General features: G+C 41.5%; 1 protein-coding gene across 1 annotated transcript in view; it reads left to right on the top strand.

Moving 5' to 3' along the window:
• Positions 1-18,804, top strand: part of reck (reversion-inducing-cysteine-rich protein with kazal motifs) — a 56,563-nt gene that overhangs the window by 31,389 nt on the left and 6,370 nt on the right. Inside the window, exons 11-20 of the mRNA XM_080514671.1 lie at positions 4,132-4,344; positions 5,314-5,450; positions 6,228-6,371; positions 6,464-6,652; positions 6,748-6,870; positions 8,749-8,920; positions 9,670-9,859; positions 10,693-10,903; positions 10,988-11,061; positions 15,140-15,295. Coding sequence (XP_080370797.1) covers positions 4,132-4,344; positions 5,314-5,450; positions 6,228-6,371; positions 6,464-6,652; positions 6,748-6,870; positions 8,749-8,920; positions 9,670-9,859; positions 10,693-10,903; positions 10,988-11,061; positions 15,140-15,295 — 1,609 coding nt within the window. The remainder of the gene's footprint in view (positions 1-4,131; positions 4,345-5,313; positions 5,451-6,227; positions 6,372-6,463; positions 6,653-6,747; positions 6,871-8,748; positions 8,921-9,669; positions 9,860-10,692; positions 10,904-10,987; positions 11,062-15,139; positions 15,296-18,804) is intronic.

The following is an 18,804-nucleotide window of genomic DNA, read 5'->3' on the forward strand; positions in this document are numbered from 1 at the left end:
ATGAAAACAACCTGATAATGACATAAAAACAACCTGATAATGACATAAAAACAACCTGATAATGACCTAAAAACAACCTGATAATGACATAAAAACAACCTGATAATGACCTGAAAACAACCTGATAATGACATAAAAACAACCTGATAATGACATAAAAACAACCTGATAATGACATAAAAACAACCTGATAATGACATAAAAACAACCTGATAATGACATGAAAACAACCTGATAATGACATAAAAACAACCTGATAATGACATAAAAACAACCTGATAATGACATAAAAACAACCTGATAATGACCTGAAAACAACCTCAAAACGAACTGATAACCTGAAAACGACCTTAAAATGATTTGAAAACAACCTGAAAACAACCTGATAATGACATAAAAACAACCTGATAATGACCTGAAAACAACCTGATAATGACATAAAAACAACCTGATAATGACATAAAAACAACCCGATAATGACATAAAAACAACCCGATAATGACATAAAAACAACCCGATAATGACATAAAAACAACCCGATAATGACATAAAAACAACCTGATAATGACCTGAAAACAACCTGATAATGACATAAAAACAACCTGATAATGACATAAAAACAACCTGATAATGACATAAAAACAACCTGATAATGACCTGAAAACAACCTCAAAACGAACTGATAACCTGAAAACGACCTGAAAACTGCTTGAAAACAACATAACGACATCTGAACATCAGAGTTAATTGTTTTGACAACAAGTCACGTTTCACAAAGACGTGGAATATTTTCATATATAAACAAGTCGTTGGTCAGGCCTTCATGGCAGATCCACAGTGAGAGAGGATCCAGGACCTGTTCTGATCCCTCTGGAAGATGTTTCTCCGTTAAAAACCCCGTCGTGTTTCACAGCTGGGCTCCGGCCTGAAGGAAAACCAGACACGGATTCCGACCCCGGCTTTATCGTCGACTCGGCATGTTTTTATACAATGTCAACAAGCGGCGCCAAGTGGAACGGCTTCAAACGGCGAGGAGTCCCACATGAAAGCAATCACAGATACACTTCCTACACACACACACACACACACACACACACACACACGTGTTCCCCCTTATTGTAAATACTTCCTTCCACCCATGCAGCTGTAAACAAACATGGCCGCCCCGTCGTGGCTTGACTCGCCGTTCATATTGTGGTTTGATCGCCGAGACTCTCCCTTGATCAGCATCCGATTCCTTGTGGTTTCATTAGACAAACAAGCAGCAGCGCCCCCCTGTGGCCCGGCAGACTAACTGCACCGTTGTCAGTGTTTCTGCTGCACTTTTTTTTTTTTCTTTTTTTTTTTCCCCAACAGATTAGCAGTTTTCACGTAAACTGTGCTTCGCTATGTTATAACAACATTTCTGAGATTGTTGGAATGCCTCAGCGAAGCGCGACGGCTCCGAGGTCCCGCGGGTCACTGTGACAAATGGCGGTTCGCGATTGGCGATGGCGTGCTGCGGCGCGCCGCGACTAAAGCTCAGGCAAACACGCCGCGTCTCGAGCCCCCTGGGAGTTTCCTTTGATTACCTCCGGGTGGGGTGGTGGTGGAGGGGGGGTGAAGGGGGGGGGCTGGAGTGGATTTCTGCCCCCCCGAGGGGTTCAAACACGGAGCTGTGGAGCCAGACGCAGCAGGAAACACAAACAGTGTGTGTGTGTGTGTGTGTGTGTGTGTGTGTGTGTGTGTGTGTGGGGGGGGGGGGGGGGGGTGTTAATGGAAACTAAGGTTCTTGAGCTTTTCATTAAAATCGAGCACTTAAGCCTTTTAAGCCTGAGCAATATTACTCTATCGTCTAGATTCTTTTTTTTATTAAGCTATTTTGCTGATTATGCAACTTTTATGCCAATATCAAATTATTTGGTACCATCTGCGACCACCAGAGGTCTCTGTATGGCGCAAAGAAAGTTTAAGCAAAAAAAAAAAGAAGAAAAAAAGAGAAAAGTCAAGCCAGTGAGGCAGGTAGTACCCTGCCTCACCTCAAGGGGGCGAACCTGAACTGAACATTGGCCATAATCCTCATTGAAATTGAGTTTTTTATTTATTTAAAAAATGTTGGCGTAAGTAGGAAAAACAAGTATGTAATAACTAAACTTTTGGCGTAAAAAATTTTTTTTTCTTATTTTGATAAACAACCTTTATTAAAATTTATCAAAGCTCCAGAATTTAAAGTTCGAAAAATTTTTTTTTTTTTACTGAAGGTCCAAATTAAATTCTCTATACTTTAATGAGTTTACAGCCACAAGAAGGCGCTCTATCATCTCTATAAAAGAAACTTTCTTTGTAGGACCAACATGTTCCAGTGTGTATGTTTGTGGAATGCTAACGACATGAAGCTTTACCAGTTGTCAGATGAAGAGTGAAATAATCTTCTCTTTTCCACTTCTTACAGTGTAAATTGTTCCTCTGCGGTTCTTCTCTCAGACGTTCCACATCTCAGAGCAAATTGTTGGGCTTTGTTTGAATTTGCGAAGCAGTTTAAAGTCGATCCTGGCTTTATTACAGAGCGCCGCCTTCATTACGACGGCTTAGCTAACAAAACACGCGTCGATTACCGCGACTTACCGGAGACTAAACCGACACAAATCGCCGCCACGGGAGGAAAGAACACCGTTTCTCTGATCTCATCTCTTTGTCAGAATCAGCTGATCGTTCAGGTTTTGGGGTTTTTTTGTTGTTTTTTTTTTGCTTTGGGAGGAAAACCGCTGCCCGCCACTTTGGGGTCGACTAAAACTTTTAAGATTCCCGGTTACACTCCCGCAAACTCGACTCGAAGATAAACAAAGCAGCCGCTCATTAGACACCAGAGGAATGATGGAACCACACCCAGAGCTTCTCAACCACCAATTAGCTGAGTCACTGGAGACCAAACCCAGACATGAAAGAAACATCCCGCCGCGGCGGAGAGGAAAAAACACTCCGCGGCAGAGCAGACGAGGCTAACGCTAGCCCTGCCCGTGGACGTCTTCACCCACTTCCTCGTTTATTACATTCTCTGCATGAAGCGGCTGTTGCCGGGTCCCAGACTCTCCCGTAAAGACCAAGTTTTATGGGGGGAAAACAGCACGTGAAGCCCTTTGTTTAAGAAGTCTTTGATGCTCAAAGGTCAACTTTAGTCCAATCAGACCAGAACGGAAGTTTTCGCCCCAAAAAGACTCGAATTTGTCCAGACCTTCGAGTGTGAGATGTTGTGTTTTATGTTAAATTATGAGCAGCTCGTCCTTTAAACTCGACCAGATTTTTACACTCGTGATGCTGTTGGTGGAAGTTGTTGCAGTCAAGACTTCAAAGGGCAGTGACCAAGTCAAGACCAAAGCCAATTCTATTCAACTTTATTGATATAGCACCGAATAACACTGTGCTTTTAACAGAAAGAGAAACCCAGCAAATCAAATCCAGACCAGAGCGTCCCGAGACCAAAACAAGACCAAGACTTTAAGGGAACAAGAGCAGATAATCCTAAGACCAAGATCCTTTAAGGGGGGAGGGGACCACGACCAAAGCATCCAAGGGCCAAGACTTTAAGGTGCCCAGACCAAGTCAATACCAAGACCAGAGCATCCTAAGACTAAAATAAGACCAATACTTCAAGGGACCAAGACCAAATAATTTTAAGACCAAGACTGAGTGAAGACAGACGACCAAAGCATCCCAAGAGCAAAACTTTAAGGTGCCCAGATGAAGTCAAGACCAAGACCAGAGCATCTCAAGATGAAGTCAAGACCGAGACTTATTTGACAGAGACCAAGACCAAGACTTTAATAGGAGGAGGGGTTGCATCAAATCCAGAACATCCAAAGTCCAAAACAAGACCAAGACTTTAATGGGCCAAGACAGAGTAAAGACCAAGACCTTGACCGGTCTGGATCAGTACAACTCTTGATTGGACCACTTTTGATAGACCCTGACCTGCCGAGAGGAGACCCCTGACAGAGCTGTGGTTCTGGTTCAGAACTCTGTTCCAGTTGTGTCTCATTCAGATTCTGCTCCGACGCATTTCTGGTTCGTACCCTCCGGTGCGTCAGCGCTCTACCGACTGCAGCTCGAGTTCTGTCTGGATTCTCGGTCACTGTCACGTTGTCGATCCCGCAGGCCGACCGAGCTCTTCCGCAGCTGTAACGTCCAGTCGGACCAGGGCGCCATGAGCGACATCAAGCTGTGGTCCAACGGCACTATCAAGATGCCCTTCATGAACATCCCCGTCCTGGACATCCGGAAGTGTCTGCCGGACATGTGGAAGGCCGTGGCCTGCTCCCTGCAGATCAAGCCCTGCCACAGCAAGTCCAGAGGCAGCGTCATATGCAAGTAGGTCCGACACGCCTGGCCGTAGAATCTATATTAATTAACTGTCATATTATTGGCATATGTTACGTATTTTCGACCGCAGTCTCAGGTTCTGACATTCGCCTCAGTTCGGTTCCGGTCACCTTGAATCTTTGTGATTTACTCACGAGGAGACGTGAAGATGAACATTGACCACTTTTGTCGACCCAAGAAACAATGTGTGGCGAAGTGAACGACCAACAGAGCAAAATGTGTAATCTAGAAATACAAAATAAAACTTTTCAGAGGAAATAATTATTAAATTAATTAATTTGTGTTGGCATTTATTTATTTTATTTTTCAACTTTTATATATTTTATTATTGTCATTGCTATTTCTAGTATTATTATCAAGAATAATATGATTAAATTAATTCATTTATATTGACATTTATTTATTTATTTTTCAACATATATTTATTTTATTACTATTTCTAGTATTATTATTATTATTATTAAGAATAATATTGCATTCATTAATTTATATTGATATTAATTCATTTATTCATTTATTTTTCATCTTTTATTTATTGTATTATTGTTACTGCTATTTCTATTATTATTATTATTAAAACTAATACTTATTAAATTAATTAATTTATATTGACATTTATTTATTTATTTTTCAACTTTTATGTATTTTATTGTTGCTATTTCTAGTATTATTAGTATTTATTATTATTATTACATTAATTGCTTTATATTGATATTAATTCATTAATTCATCTATTTATTTTTCATCTTTTATTTATTGTATTATTGTTACTGCTATTTCTATTATTATTATTATTATTATTATTATTATTATTATTATTATAATACACAGCTCAGTGTTGTTTTATGTCTGCTACTCTTCAGAAAACAAATTAATTTTCTTGAAATTTGTCAACTTTACATGAAAGTCATGTTACTGGATCTCGAAACGTTTCCCCCCCCCCCCCCCCCCCTCCAGGTCGGACTGTGTGGACATCCTCACCCAGTGCGGCGACCGGAAGCGTTTCCACGAGGGACAGACGCCGGAGAGGATCTGCGAGCTGCTGTCGCCCGTCGACGACCCCGAGCGCTGCATCCCGCTCCACCGCTACCTCGGTGGGTCCCGACACGCTGCAGCACAACTCCTCAAAACAACAACAACAACAACAACAAACCTCACAGGGACTCTGAACTGAAGGAAACCAAGTGGTCTGACTGCAGCAGTACCTCAGGTTGACCACTAGAGGGCAGATGAACATAGAGAGACACAGAGGCTGAATCATGTTGAATAGAAATCAGCTTTGGCAGTAATACACTTAAAATCTAATTAATCCAATAATATGATCGCTGTGCTACTTTTTGAAAATGTGACCTGCAAAGAAACCATTTTTCACCCCAAGAATTGCATTTCTCTTCATGTATTATTAAATTTTTCACACAATATCGGCTTTATCTGTCATATGATTCCATGTTTTTAATAATAATAATAATAATAATAAACTGTCATGATGCATCAAGGTGAGTGAACGTTGATATGTTGTAATAAAATGAATGCAGGTTAAATCAGATTATCCCTCTTGACGCACCTTTTCGTAAGAAGATCGACGCTAAATTTGATTATTTGCTGACAAATAGAAATTTGAACTTGAATCGACGGCTCAGTGGCCTTCGACATTTATTAAATAAAAAAGAAAAAGAAAGAAAATGCAAATACGATAGAAACGTTGTGTAAAAGAGGCCAGATAATATATAGATAAACTTAACTTACTGTCATTTTTACTGTGTTTCTCATCCCCCTCTCTCTTTCTCCATCTCTATCCATCTATATATCTATCTATCTATATATCTATATCTATATATCTATATCCCCCCCCCCCCTCCCCTCCCCCGCAGTGCCCAGCCCCCTGGGGAACTCCATCATGGAGGAGGTCATCCACCCCTGTAACCCCAACCCGTGTCCCAACAACCACCTGTGCCAGGTGAACAGGAAGGGCTGCCTGGACGAGCTCAGCTGCCAGCCGTACCTCTGCGTGCCAGGTGGGCGGAGCCTCCGCACGCCGCCGCCGCCGCCGCCTCAACACGCCCACTGTGTTCTGAGAGTGTGAGTGTGTGTGTGTGTGTGTGTTCAGGCTGCAAGCTGGGCGAGGCCTCGGAGTTCCTGGTGCCGCAGGACGCCCGGATCCAGGTCCCGACCCGCAGCGGGGGGGCGGGGTGCTACGAGGTGTGCAGCTGCGGGCCCAGCGGGCGGCTGGAGAACTGCGCCGACATGCCTTGCCTGGACACCGACAAGCCCTGCGTGGCGGCCGGGCAGCGCCGGAGTAAGACCCCCCCCCCCCAGGCTCCGCCCCCTAAAACTCCACCTGATGTCTCCTGCTGTTGTCCTGAGCGTCATGGTGGTGTTGTTGTTGTCCAGGTCACGGGACGGCGTTCAGGCTGGACTGTCACTCCTGCTTCTGCTTCGCCGGCGACGCCGTCTGTTCCTCCGGAGACTGTCTGAACCTCGGAGGCTCTGAGGACGACCGCCGCCGCTTCACCGGTAACGTCTCTGCTTCGTCCGTCCTCCATCGTCTGTCCTCATCGTCTGTCCTCATCGTCTGTCCTCCATCGTCTGTCCCTCATCGTCCATCCTCCATCGTCTGTCCTCATCGCCCGTCCTCATCGTCCGTCCTCCATCGTCTGTCCTCCATCGTCTGTCCCTCATCGTCCGTCCTTCATCGTCTGTCCTCATCGTCTGTCCTCATCGTCTGTCCTCATCGTCTGTCCCTCATCGTCCGTCCTTCATCGTCTGTCCTCATCGTCTGTCCTCCATCGTCTGTCCTCATCGTCTGTCCCTCATCGTCCGTCCTTCATCGTCTGTCCTCATCGTCTGTCCTCATCGTCTGTCCTCATCGTCTGTCCCTCATCGTCCGTCCTTCATCGTCTGTCCTCATCGTCTGTCCTCATCGTCTGTCCTCATCGTCTGTCCTCATCGTCTGTCCTCATCGTCCGTCCTCCATCGTCTGTTCTCCATCGTCTGTCCTCATCGTCTGTCCTCATCGTCCGTCCTTCATCGTCTGTCCTCCATCATCTGTCCTCATCGTCTGTCCTCATCGTCCGTCCTCATCGTCTGTCCTCATCGTCTGTCCTCATCGTCTGTCCTTCATCGTCTGTCCTCATCGTCTGTCCTTCATCGTCTGTCCTCATCGTCTGTCCTCATCGTCTGTCCTCATCGTCTGTCCTCATCGTCTGTCCTTCATCGTCTGTCCTCATCGTCTGTCCTCATCATCTGTCCTCATCGTCTGTCCTCATCGTCTGTCCTTCATCGTCTGTCCTCATCGTCTGTCCTCATCGTCTGTCCTCATCGTCTGTCCTTCATCGTCTGTCCTTCATCGTCTGTCCTCATCGTCTGTCCTCATCGTCTGTCCTCATCGTCTGTCCTTCATCGTCTGTCCTTCATCGTCTGTCCTCATCGTCTGTCCTCATCGTCTGTCCTCATCGTCTGTCCTCATCGTCTGTCCTTCATCGTCTGTCCTCATCGTCTGTCCTTCATCGTCTGTCCTCATCGTCTGTCCTCATCGTCTGTCCTTCATCTGGACACTACTGGACGTTGGGAATCTCACTGGTAATTGTTCAGAATTTGTTAAAAGATGATCGATGGCCAGATTTTCTTTGTTGTTCGGGTTCGAGTGTGAAAAGATTCTGATCTCATGAACTTTTTTTTTTTACAAGATTTCCTTTTTTCTTTGTTTTTCTTTTCCCCCCTTTTTTCATTTACTTTTTTTTTTCTCTTTTGCCCTTTTTCTTTTTTCCTATTTTCTTTTTTCACTTTTTAAAAAAAAAATGTATTTCAATTTTTTCCCTTTTTCCCTTTTTTCTTTTTCCATTTTCTCTTTTTCTTTTTCCAATTTGTTTTTCTTTTTTCAACTTTTTACCCTTTTTCTTTTTCTATTTTCTTTTTTCCTTATTCTTTTTCCTCTTTTTTATTTTTCTTCCTTTTTCTTTTTTCCTATTTCTATTTTATTCTTTTTTCCCCTTTTTATTTTTTCCTATTTTCTTTAAGATTTTTTTTTTTTATACCTTTTTTGTTTTTATCCTTTCTATTTGTTTCTATGATTTTATTTATTTTTCTTCTTCTTCTTTTTTCCTTTCTCTTTTCCGGTCTGGGTTCTCATGTGTTTCCACAGACTGAGGTTGTGTAAAGTACCAGAAGTACCAGAAGTACCAGAAGTATCCTCACCATTACATTTATAACCCCCCCCCCCCCCCCCCCCCCGTCACCACAGCATGTCGGCTCGACGCTCTTTACCCTCAGCAGCGTCTTCAGGCTCAGCCAGGATACTGAGAGTTTGGTCATTGATTATAATATATAATGATTATAACCCCACCCTCCTCCTCCACCTCCCCACCCTCCCCCCCCCGTCCTCCACCCATGCAGGCCTTCCCTGCAGCTGCCAGGACCGCTTCGTCCCGGTGTGTGCGTCCAACGGCAGGACCTACCCCAGCGCCTGCGTGGCTCGCTGCATGGGCTTCAAGGACCACCAGTTTGTGTTCGGCCAGTGCCGCCTCAGCAACCCCTGCGCCGCCAAGCCCTGCCAGAGGGGCCAGAGGTGGGTCCGGCGCCGCCTCCGCCTGCGGCCCCCCGTGTCGCCGCCACACGTAAAACTCACGTTTCCAGCCTTTAAACCGTCGGCAGGAAACCAAATCTGGATTAGTTTTACATGAACCGGGTCCAAGTTGATTAAAAAAACAAAACAATAACGTGGAAAAATGAAACTTTGGGACTCGGAGTTGGAACATTAGAAGAGAAAAGAATCAGATTAAAAAAAACGAGTTTCCATCGGAGAGCTGGACGGCAGGAGGAGGAGCGCCTTTTTAAAAAACATTAAAAAAACAAAACAAAACTGCACAATGTTAGTTTATTGTTGTCGAGAGAATGATGCTTTTACTCAGTCACTGTTCTCACACACACACACACACACACACACACACACACACACCCTTTGTTCCGTGTGTGAGCAGTAAAGTGAGCGAGCCAATGTTTTCCTCCACGCCTGATTGGTCGCCGTGCGTCGGTAACTCGCCGGTTGCTACGGTAACAGAGGAGGTTTTTTTTTTTAAGCGCGTTTGTGTGTTTGGAGGGAACAAAGTTTGCTCTTTTATTGAAACGGAATCGTTGGACTGCGGCGACACACACACACACACACACACACACACACACACACACACACACACACACACACACACACACACACACACACACACACACACACACAGCCTAACAATCAACATGGAGCTCAGAATCAAACCATGCCTTCCGCCCTGCGGAGCGACGTAACGTGCGTGTTTGTGCTTCCAGGTGCGTCCCGAAGTACCGCGTGTGTCTGAGCGACGCGGCCGACTGTCCGCAGCACCAGTGTGTCGGCCGGCCGGCGGCGTGCGACAAGAGCAGCGTGGAGCCGGCGTGCGACACCGACGGCCTGGTGCACCCCAGCCCCTGTCACCTGCTGCAGGCCGGCAAGACCCTGGCCTACATGGGCCACTGCCAGGTGGGTGGAGGGGGCGGGGCCAGAGCCAGGGGGGGGGGCCAGAGCCAGGGGGGGGGGTTACAAAGCGTAACTCTGCCAAGAGTTCAGAATCTCTGGACTCAGCTTTTCTTACAGCTGATGATTAATTTAGTATGTGTGTGTGTGCGTGCGTGTGTGTGTGTGTGTGTGTGTGTGTGTGTGTGTGTGTGTGTGTGTGTGTGTGTGTGTGTGGGTGTGGGTGTGGGTGTGGGTGTGGGTGTGGGTGTGTTTGTGTGTGTGGGTGTGCGTGTGCGTGTGTGTGTGCATGCGCGTTTGCTTGCTTGCGTGTGTGTGTGTGTGTGTGCATGTGTGTGCGTGTGCGTGTGTGTGTGTGCATGCGCGTTTGCTTGCTTGCGTGTGTGTGCGTGTGTGTGTGTGTGTGTTTGCTTGCTTGCGTGTGTGTGTGTGCATGTTTGTGTGTGTGTGTGTGCATGCGTGTTTTCTTGCGCGTGTGTGTGTGTGTGCGTGTGTGTGTGTGTGTGTGCATGCGCGTTTGCTTGCTTGCGTGTGTGTGCGTGCATGCATGCGTGTGTGTGTGTGTTTGCTTGCTTGCGTGTGTGTGTGTGTGCATGTTTGTGTGTGTGTGTGCATGCGTGTTTGCTTGTGCGTGTGTGTGCATGCGTGTTTGCTTGCGCGTGTGTGTGTGTGTGTGTGTGTGTGTGTGTGTGTGTGTGTGTGTGTGTGTGTGTGTGTGTGTGTGTTTGCTTGCTTGTGTGTGTGTGTGTGTGCAGCATCACAAAGTGAAGAAGAACAAGACAGCGGCGTCCTACCATATAACGTGCCCCCCCTTCCCCCCCCCCACCGTCTGTCCTCAGGACGCCTGCAGGAAGCCGCAGCAGGTTTGCGGCCACAACGGCGAGACGTACGACACGGTGTGCGACGCCTTCTCCGACCGCGTGGCGCTGGACTACGAGGGCCCCTGCCACGCCGTGGGCGCCGTGGCCGAGGGCGCGCCCGAGTCGGCGTGCAGCTTCGTTCCCTGCCCGCCTCTCTCCACGCCGGGCTGCCACCCCGTCACGCCGCCAGGTGGGTGGGGGGGGGGGCTTTGTGCTAGCGGTGTGGCGGTGGCGGGTGATGACGGGCGACGGTGACGTTCTGCTGTGTTCACAGGTGCTTGCTGTCCGGTGTGCGCCAGCATGCTGCTGATCCTCTGGAACAAGGAGCAGATGAACACCTTCTCCAAGGTACGGCCGCCGTGTGACCAGGAGCCAATCAGATTCTCCGGTTACGCCTCAGGGTCGCTCGGTGGAAACGCAACTTTGCGAAAAGTCGTCGGGAAAACGTCGTGATAACCTTGAAATTTAAACTTCAGGGTTTTTCTTTGTTGTGGTGCAGAGTACCGTAATACCTGGACTATTGAGCACCTGGAATATAAGCCACACCCACCAAATTTAAAAAGTAAAAAAAACCAAAAGTACGGAGTTCCGTGATGCACCTGAACGCATCTTTTTTTTACCCGACAATGTTTCCAAGTGAAAATACAAAGATTTTCCAAAAGTTGTGGAAAATCACAACTTTTTGAAAATACTGTATTTTATGTTTTTTATGTCAGATGTGAGTGGAGATACTTGAAAAAAAAGAAAGTCGGAGTTACGTTATGCACCTGAACGCATCTTTTTTTTTTTTTTTTTTTTACACAATAACGTGAAAATATAAACATTTTATTGCATTTCGGGGGTCTGTTTACACAACGGAGCTCGGAGTCACTGAAAATGCGACTTTAAAAAAAAAAAAATACGACGACTCCGTCTCTGTGGAAAAATGGTGGAAAACACAACTTTTTAAAAATACTGTTTGTTTTTTAATGCCAGATGTTAGTGGAGATACTTGAAAAATACTTGGGGAAAAAAAAGAAAGGTCGGAGTTACGTGATACACCTGAACGCACCACCCAAGTATCAGCATGAATCTCATTAACACATAAAAATCCATAAATTAGCTGCGTCATTGTTTAAGCCGCGGGGTTTTCAAAGTAAAAAGTAGAGGCTTATAGTCCCAAAATTATGGTATACATAATGAAAATGTCGATATTTTTGTGAAAACCAAACAAATACTAAGAAAATGATGTCAGTCGCAACATAAATCTAATTTTAATAAAACTTTCCGATGCAAAAAAACGGCCTGGAGCCTGGAATAATAATGAGAATTATAATAACAGTATAATAATTTTACTTGTAATGCACTTTACATATTTTCTTTCTTAAATCTGAAAGAGCTACAAATGAGGAGCATAAAAACATCCTAATAAGAATTCAAAAAAGTTTTTCTTCTTATTGTTATTCAGGAAATGTTTCTTTTTGAAATGAAAAAAAAACAATGAAATCATAATGGAGACAAAGTGTATCTAAGTGTAATTCCACAAGCCACCACTTGGGGGAAGTAGAAATCCAGCCCCCTGGTTCAGGCACCATTAATGCAGGAAAAAAAAAGTACTTTTGATAAAAAAAAAAAAAAAAAAAAAAAAGTACTTTTGTTTCCCAAGGAAAAAAAAAATCTCTAAAAAATATCAAGATGTTTCTTCACTTTCATAGATAAGAAGTTTGAAAAGATTCAGTATTACTGGGTAAAAAAAAAAAAGAAGATTCAGCCGACGTGAGACGAATGAAAAAACCTTTTCCTCCAGGAGGAAATTGTTGTGAAACCCTGCAGCCTGTTTTGTCTGCATATACTTTGCTTATGAATTGAAATAGACGGTCGGAAGAAGGAAGCGTTGAGCATAAACATTCATATTTTTCACCAAAACTGATTAAAAGAAAATGAGGGAAAAGTCAAAATGAACGAGGATTAAGCATCAGGATTAAAGATTTGAACTCATTTACTTCTTGAATTACTCAAAATCCATTTTTTCACACATTTATTTTACAATCTGTATTCAAAGTGAGCATCGGCTAATGCTTGTTTTTTACCGTTTGTTTATTTAACCCTGAATGTCAGAAATACAAAAGAGGAAAGAACTGAAGAACTATACTTAAAAAATTAAATGTATTTGACTTATTCTTCTTATTCATTTCAGATGTCACTCTTTTTGCATTGTAACTCTTAATTATCTTACCTTTCAGTGTTTTTTTTAAACAGATATAAGATTTTTGCTGAATCCATTCCATAAAATGACTCTCAAAAATAAAATGCATCTATATTTAACATTCTCACACAACCTCATTCAAAGACTCTCAATCCTCTTGAATTATAATCTTTCTGTATTTTGTTTCTATAAAATGTCTATTTTTTATAAAAAAATTTAAATTAAAAAATTATGAATTTATTTTTTTTTACATTTTCTTACTGTAATTTTTTTATTTAATTTTAATATTTCTATGATTTAAGTAAAAAAAAATATTTAATTAAAAAATATGTTGTATTTTCTTTCTATAACATAATTTTTCATTAATATAATTTTTCCCAAATAACATTTTAATTATACAATGCGGGGGTCTACAATTTCAAGGTCTTAGATTCTTTAAATAGTTTATTAGTGGTTTTAAGACATTAAGCTTCATTAATGCTTCTAACAACTTCCAGAGGTCGTTTCCATCGTTACTCGCCTCTTTAATTATCTTCGCTTTCAGTGTTGTTTTTTATTTTAAACACAACAGATATTTACACAATTTTCACTGAATCCATTCGATAATATGACTCATGACGCATCTATCTTTAACATTAGTTCTCACACAGCCTCTTTCAAAGATTTATAATTATTTTCTATATTTTTATTTTTTATTTTATTTATTTCCTTTTTTTTAATTTAAATTTTTAAATTTAAATGTAATTTTTTTAATGTATTTTTTTACTTTAGTTAAAAATTTATTAAATTTTAATATTTGTCTTTTTTAATTCAAATGTTTTATTTAATAAAAACAAAAGATTTTTTCCAATATAGTTTTAATTGTACAATATCTACTAATTTCAAGGTACAAGGTTTAAATAGTTTATTAGTGGTTTTAAGACATTAAGCTTCATTAATACCTCCATCGTTACCCGCCTCTTTAATTATCTTCGCTTTCAGTGTTTTTTATTTTAAACACAACAGATATTTACACAGATATTGCATTATTTTCTGTATTTTTTATCTCTAAAATAATCAAATTTTTTTTATTTAAATTTTTTAATTTAAATGTAATTTTTGTTATGTATTTAAAAAATGTTTTACTTTAATTAAAAAGTTTGTATTGCAATTGAATATTTGTTTTATTTAATAATAAAATATTTTTTTTCAATATAGTTTTAATTATACAAAATCTATTAATTTCAAGGTTTTAAATAGTTTATTAGTGATTTTAAGACATTAAGCTTCATCAGTGATCATAATAACTTCCACTTCAACCAGAAGCCTTAACGCTCACTAATGCCGAGCGCCGACACGTTCGCGGCTAACAAGTCCCGCGGCTAACAAGTCCCGCGGCTAACAAGTCCCGCGGCGCTTCGTTCAGATCGTCTAATTAGACAACAAAGCCTCTTTTGGCTAGTGAGAGCCGTTAACGGCCATTAACCCCGTTTATACGGCGCCGCTCTCAGCAGATCAGATCGGCAGATGAGTCTGGGGGCGGAGCTACAGTTGCTGCTGAAACTCGTTTAAAACTCATTTTTTTCAACAACAAAAAATAAAACTACAATCCAGCTTGGAACTTCCTCCCCCCGGTACAATGTGTGTGTATATATATATAGATAGATGGATAGATAGATAGATAGATATACTGTATATATATAGATATAGATATATATGTGTATATATGTATATATGTGTCTGTGTATAAATAGAGATAGATAGATAGATTTTTTCAACAACAAAAAATAAAACTACAATCCAGCTTTATATATATTTATATATATATAGATATAGATAGATAGATAGATAGTGTATATATATACTGTGTGTGTGTGTGTATATATATATATATATATATATATATATATATAGATAGATAGATAGATACCGATATATATATGTGTGTGTATATATGTATATAGATAGAATTAATTACTTTTTTTCTTTTTAAATTTGGTGGGTGTGGCTTATCTTCAGGCTCACTCGTCCAAGTATTACGGTAGCGCCTTCCTCTGATTGGTTCACGCTGCCTCTTGTGGCCAAACCTGGACAACGCAGGTAACAAACGTGGGAGGAGCAGCGGCGCTCCTCCTGATGGTCCAATTAAAACAACACCAGCTCTGATTGAAGCGGGATGGGGGGGGGGGGGGGGTGTTTTTAAAACACGTTTTTATTGTGAGTCCTGACGTTTGTTTGTTTGTTTGTTTGTTTGTTTGGCAGCTGAACAAGAACCAGCCGGTGACCGTCCACGACGTCCTGCAGATCCTGCGGCTCCACGTCTCGGTGCCGCAGTGCGACGTCTTCGGCTACCTGAGCATCGACCACCAGCTGGTGGTGCTGGTCGCCCCCGTGGACCAGCAGCCCACCCCGCTGCAGGTAGCACACACACGCACACACACGCACACACGCACACGCACACACGGGTTATTTATTTATTTATTTACGATTATTTAATTTAGCTTTTTTGTTGTTGTATTGAGGTTGTTTTTTTTAAGTTTTAGTTAAACATTAATCATATATATCATATATAAGTAATGATATATACACTCCATCTACCCAGGTACATAGAAATATAAAAAGAAAAAAAATAGATTATCTATATTCAGGTATTTATACATACATACATCCTTAATCCAATTCTCATGCCTGAAAAGGTGCAGGAGGAATTAAAACACATCTAATCCTACCCCCCTTCTCCAATATTACACTGTCGTATAATACATTATATTTATCTTTATGTGGTATACATATATAGTATATATAACCTTCGCCAACGAACAGGAAGTTGAGTTCAACTGCAAATGTTTGTTTATTTATGGGTTTGTAGGTTTTTATCTATGTATTTGACCAATTTTGCACCGAAACTTCTTTTTTAAAAACCGACAAAGGTTTATTTATGTATGTATGTGTTTATTTGTTTATTTATTTATTTATTTGTCTCACATGTATTCTGCAATATTTATATATATATATGTATATGTATGTATATATGTATGTGTGTGTGTGTGTGTGTGTGTATATATATATATATGTATGTGTGTATATATATATATATATATCGATATGAGCTAACGGCTATCATGCTAGCAATGCTATAACTCTGCACAGAAAATGTGGCGCTGGCGACGGTCTGTGCTCTACCGAGTGTCGCTCTAGTTTTCTACATGTAAATATAAACATTAGCAACGTCAGCTAGTATATATACTGTACGTATACGTACTGACAGTGTCAAAGACTCGTACACATTAATCACCACAGTCTGTTTGGAACTTTAATGTTTAATTTTCTGACAACAGGAGCTGTTACATTTTTTTTGTTTTGTTGTTGTTGCCGTGTAAACAGCGGCGCACGAGTAGCGCCTCGACGCCAGCCGTGTTTAAAGCGGCTAATTAGCCGCGACTCCCGCCGGCCATCAATATTCATGCGTGGTGCGTTAGCATGCGGGGGAGGGGGCGTCTGTCTCCCCCAATGTCTCTTTTCACCTGCCGCTGCTTCACCACACTCGTTTTGTTGTCGCCGCCGCGTGTTGCCGACTGTACTCTGAACACGCTAACCCTGACCGCGGAGTATTTTAGAAAAAGTTGCATTTCTCTCGTTACCACGTTGTCCGAGCAGTTTTTCAAAAAGTTGTTTCCCGCCGTTTCCACTGAATATTTTTAAATAAGTTGCGTTTCTCTCATTTTCACTTGGCAGTGTTTTCAAAAAGTTGCATTTCCCACTTTTTCCATGGAGACAACATTTTTGAAAAGTTGCATTTTGTCTTGTCTCCCCGGAGACCGAGAATTTGTGAAAAGTTGCATTTCCCACCATTTCTGCTGAGTATTTTGAAAAAGTTACGTTTCTCTCATTTCCATGTCATCGGACAATTGTTTCAAACAGTTGTGTCTCTCACTGTTTCCACTGAATATTTTAGAAAAAGTTGGGTTTCACACCTTTTCCATGGAGACATTTTTGAAAAGTAGCATTTTGTCTTGTCTCCATGGAGATGGAGCATTTTGGGAAAGTTGCGTTTCCGACCCTTTCCATGGCTACAGCACTTTTGAAAAGTTGCATTTTCTCTTGTTTCCATGTTGACAGAGCATTTTTGAAAAGTTGCGTTTTTACCGTTTTTATTCACTGATTGTTTTATCATTATTTTTAACCTTCGCTGTTGTTTAAATATGATATAGAAATAAAGTTTGATTGGATAAAGTAATCAAGTTACTTTTTAAATGTGTAACTAGTAATCAGTAATCAGATTACTTGTTCAAAGTAAGTCATGGACGATCAGCGGATTGTCCAGCAATGCATTGTGGATAATAAACACCACCGATAGCTGGTACTGTGGCTACGCGTTAGCCCCGGGCTAATTAGCCTTTAGTCACTAAAGGGGCGGGGCTTCCGTCCTGGCCAATCGGTGACCTGTGTTTTTAATTCACCTCCCCTCTGGTCAGTGTTTGTTTTGGGGCGACGGCGCCCCCTAACCAGCAGCTGCTGTAACTGCAGGCCAGTTTCCTGGAGGTTTATTTAATGAACACAATAATACAGATTACAAACGTAGCGTCTTTCCTCCGCGGCTCCTTGCTTGTTTACCTTTTCCCTCTTGTCGCGCGGCGACAACAACAACAACAACAACCACCACCTCTGCTTATGGAAATGAGGCCGCCGATGCAGGAACACGCTGTATACAACATTTATTCCTCCTTGTTGACGGCGCGCAGCTGTGCTCGCACAGATTAATGAGGTCTTATCTTATTTATTCGCCATAATGAATTATTTTCAATCAAACGTGGCTTTTTCACAACAAAAGACGGTGAATTAACAGTCGAGCAGATGTCTGCGAATTAAGGCAGTTAATGTTAATTTCAACCTTTTGGCATTTAATTTATTCTTTGTTTGACGTTTATAACTTCACGACAAATACCAAATACTGAAATGTAAAATCTCACTGGAGCTTCGTATCGGAGGAGAAAAGTAAATTACATTATGAAGCTGTTTTTTTTTTTTTTTTTTGAGGAACATAAACTTTTCAAAAGAGTTTAGACATTTATTGTCTCATTTATATTGATTGGAACATGTTAAACAAAAGAAAGTGAAAGAAATAACTTTCAACAACTGACGATGACATTTTTAAAAAAATCTATAGCTTGAAAAATACAGCATATATAGTTTTTGAAAAAGAATCAGTTTATTTGATGGAAAATCCATAAAAACGCTCATTAAAGTTGCAGATCTGTAAAAAAAAAATGTCAACCAAAGAAAAAAAACAACCTATAACCTAAACCTATAGAACCAAGACATTACATTTCCTCTATTTTCTCTTATTAAAAGTGTGAAAAGCGAAGAATCTAATTAACAGCTGAGTCATGCTTTTATTCTTTTAATGAACTGGTGTTAATTAGTGGAACTGAATTCGTCCAGATCGACAGTGATTTCTTCTATAAAAGCGTTTCAAAGGGAAACGTCTGATTATTTATTTGATAAATACACAAGGTGAATGTGCTTTAGAGTCGGTCGTATTCTCAAAAGTAGAACTTTACTCAGATAAAAAAAAGCTTTCAAATAACGACATAAATAATTGAATGTTGATTTCCTGTGAGTTTCTCTGGGATGCAGGTTCGACCTTGCCTCTGGGTTTCATTTGAATATTGAAATATGAGCCTTCGTGGTCGTCTCCATTGTTTCCTCGCCGTTTGTCGGCGGCCAATCAGCTTCCGCCGTTGGCTTTGGCACAACGCACGGTTTTCAGCGGAGCGGCTGCAGCGAGAACTGGCTTTTTGTATCTTTTCAAAGCGTTTCTAAATCGAGGCGTCTTATTTGAGTCTATTTCAATTAAACTTTTATTGTTGTTAAATAATGAAAGCCTAGTGCAGCGTGTGTTCATCTCTCAAGTTCAACATTGTGCC

Source organism: Blennius ocellaris, assembly GCF_963422515.1.
Source record: "Blennius ocellaris genome assembly, chromosome: 19".
Lineage (NCBI taxonomy): Eukaryota > Metazoa > Chordata > Actinopteri > Blenniiformes > Blenniidae > Blennius > Blennius ocellaris.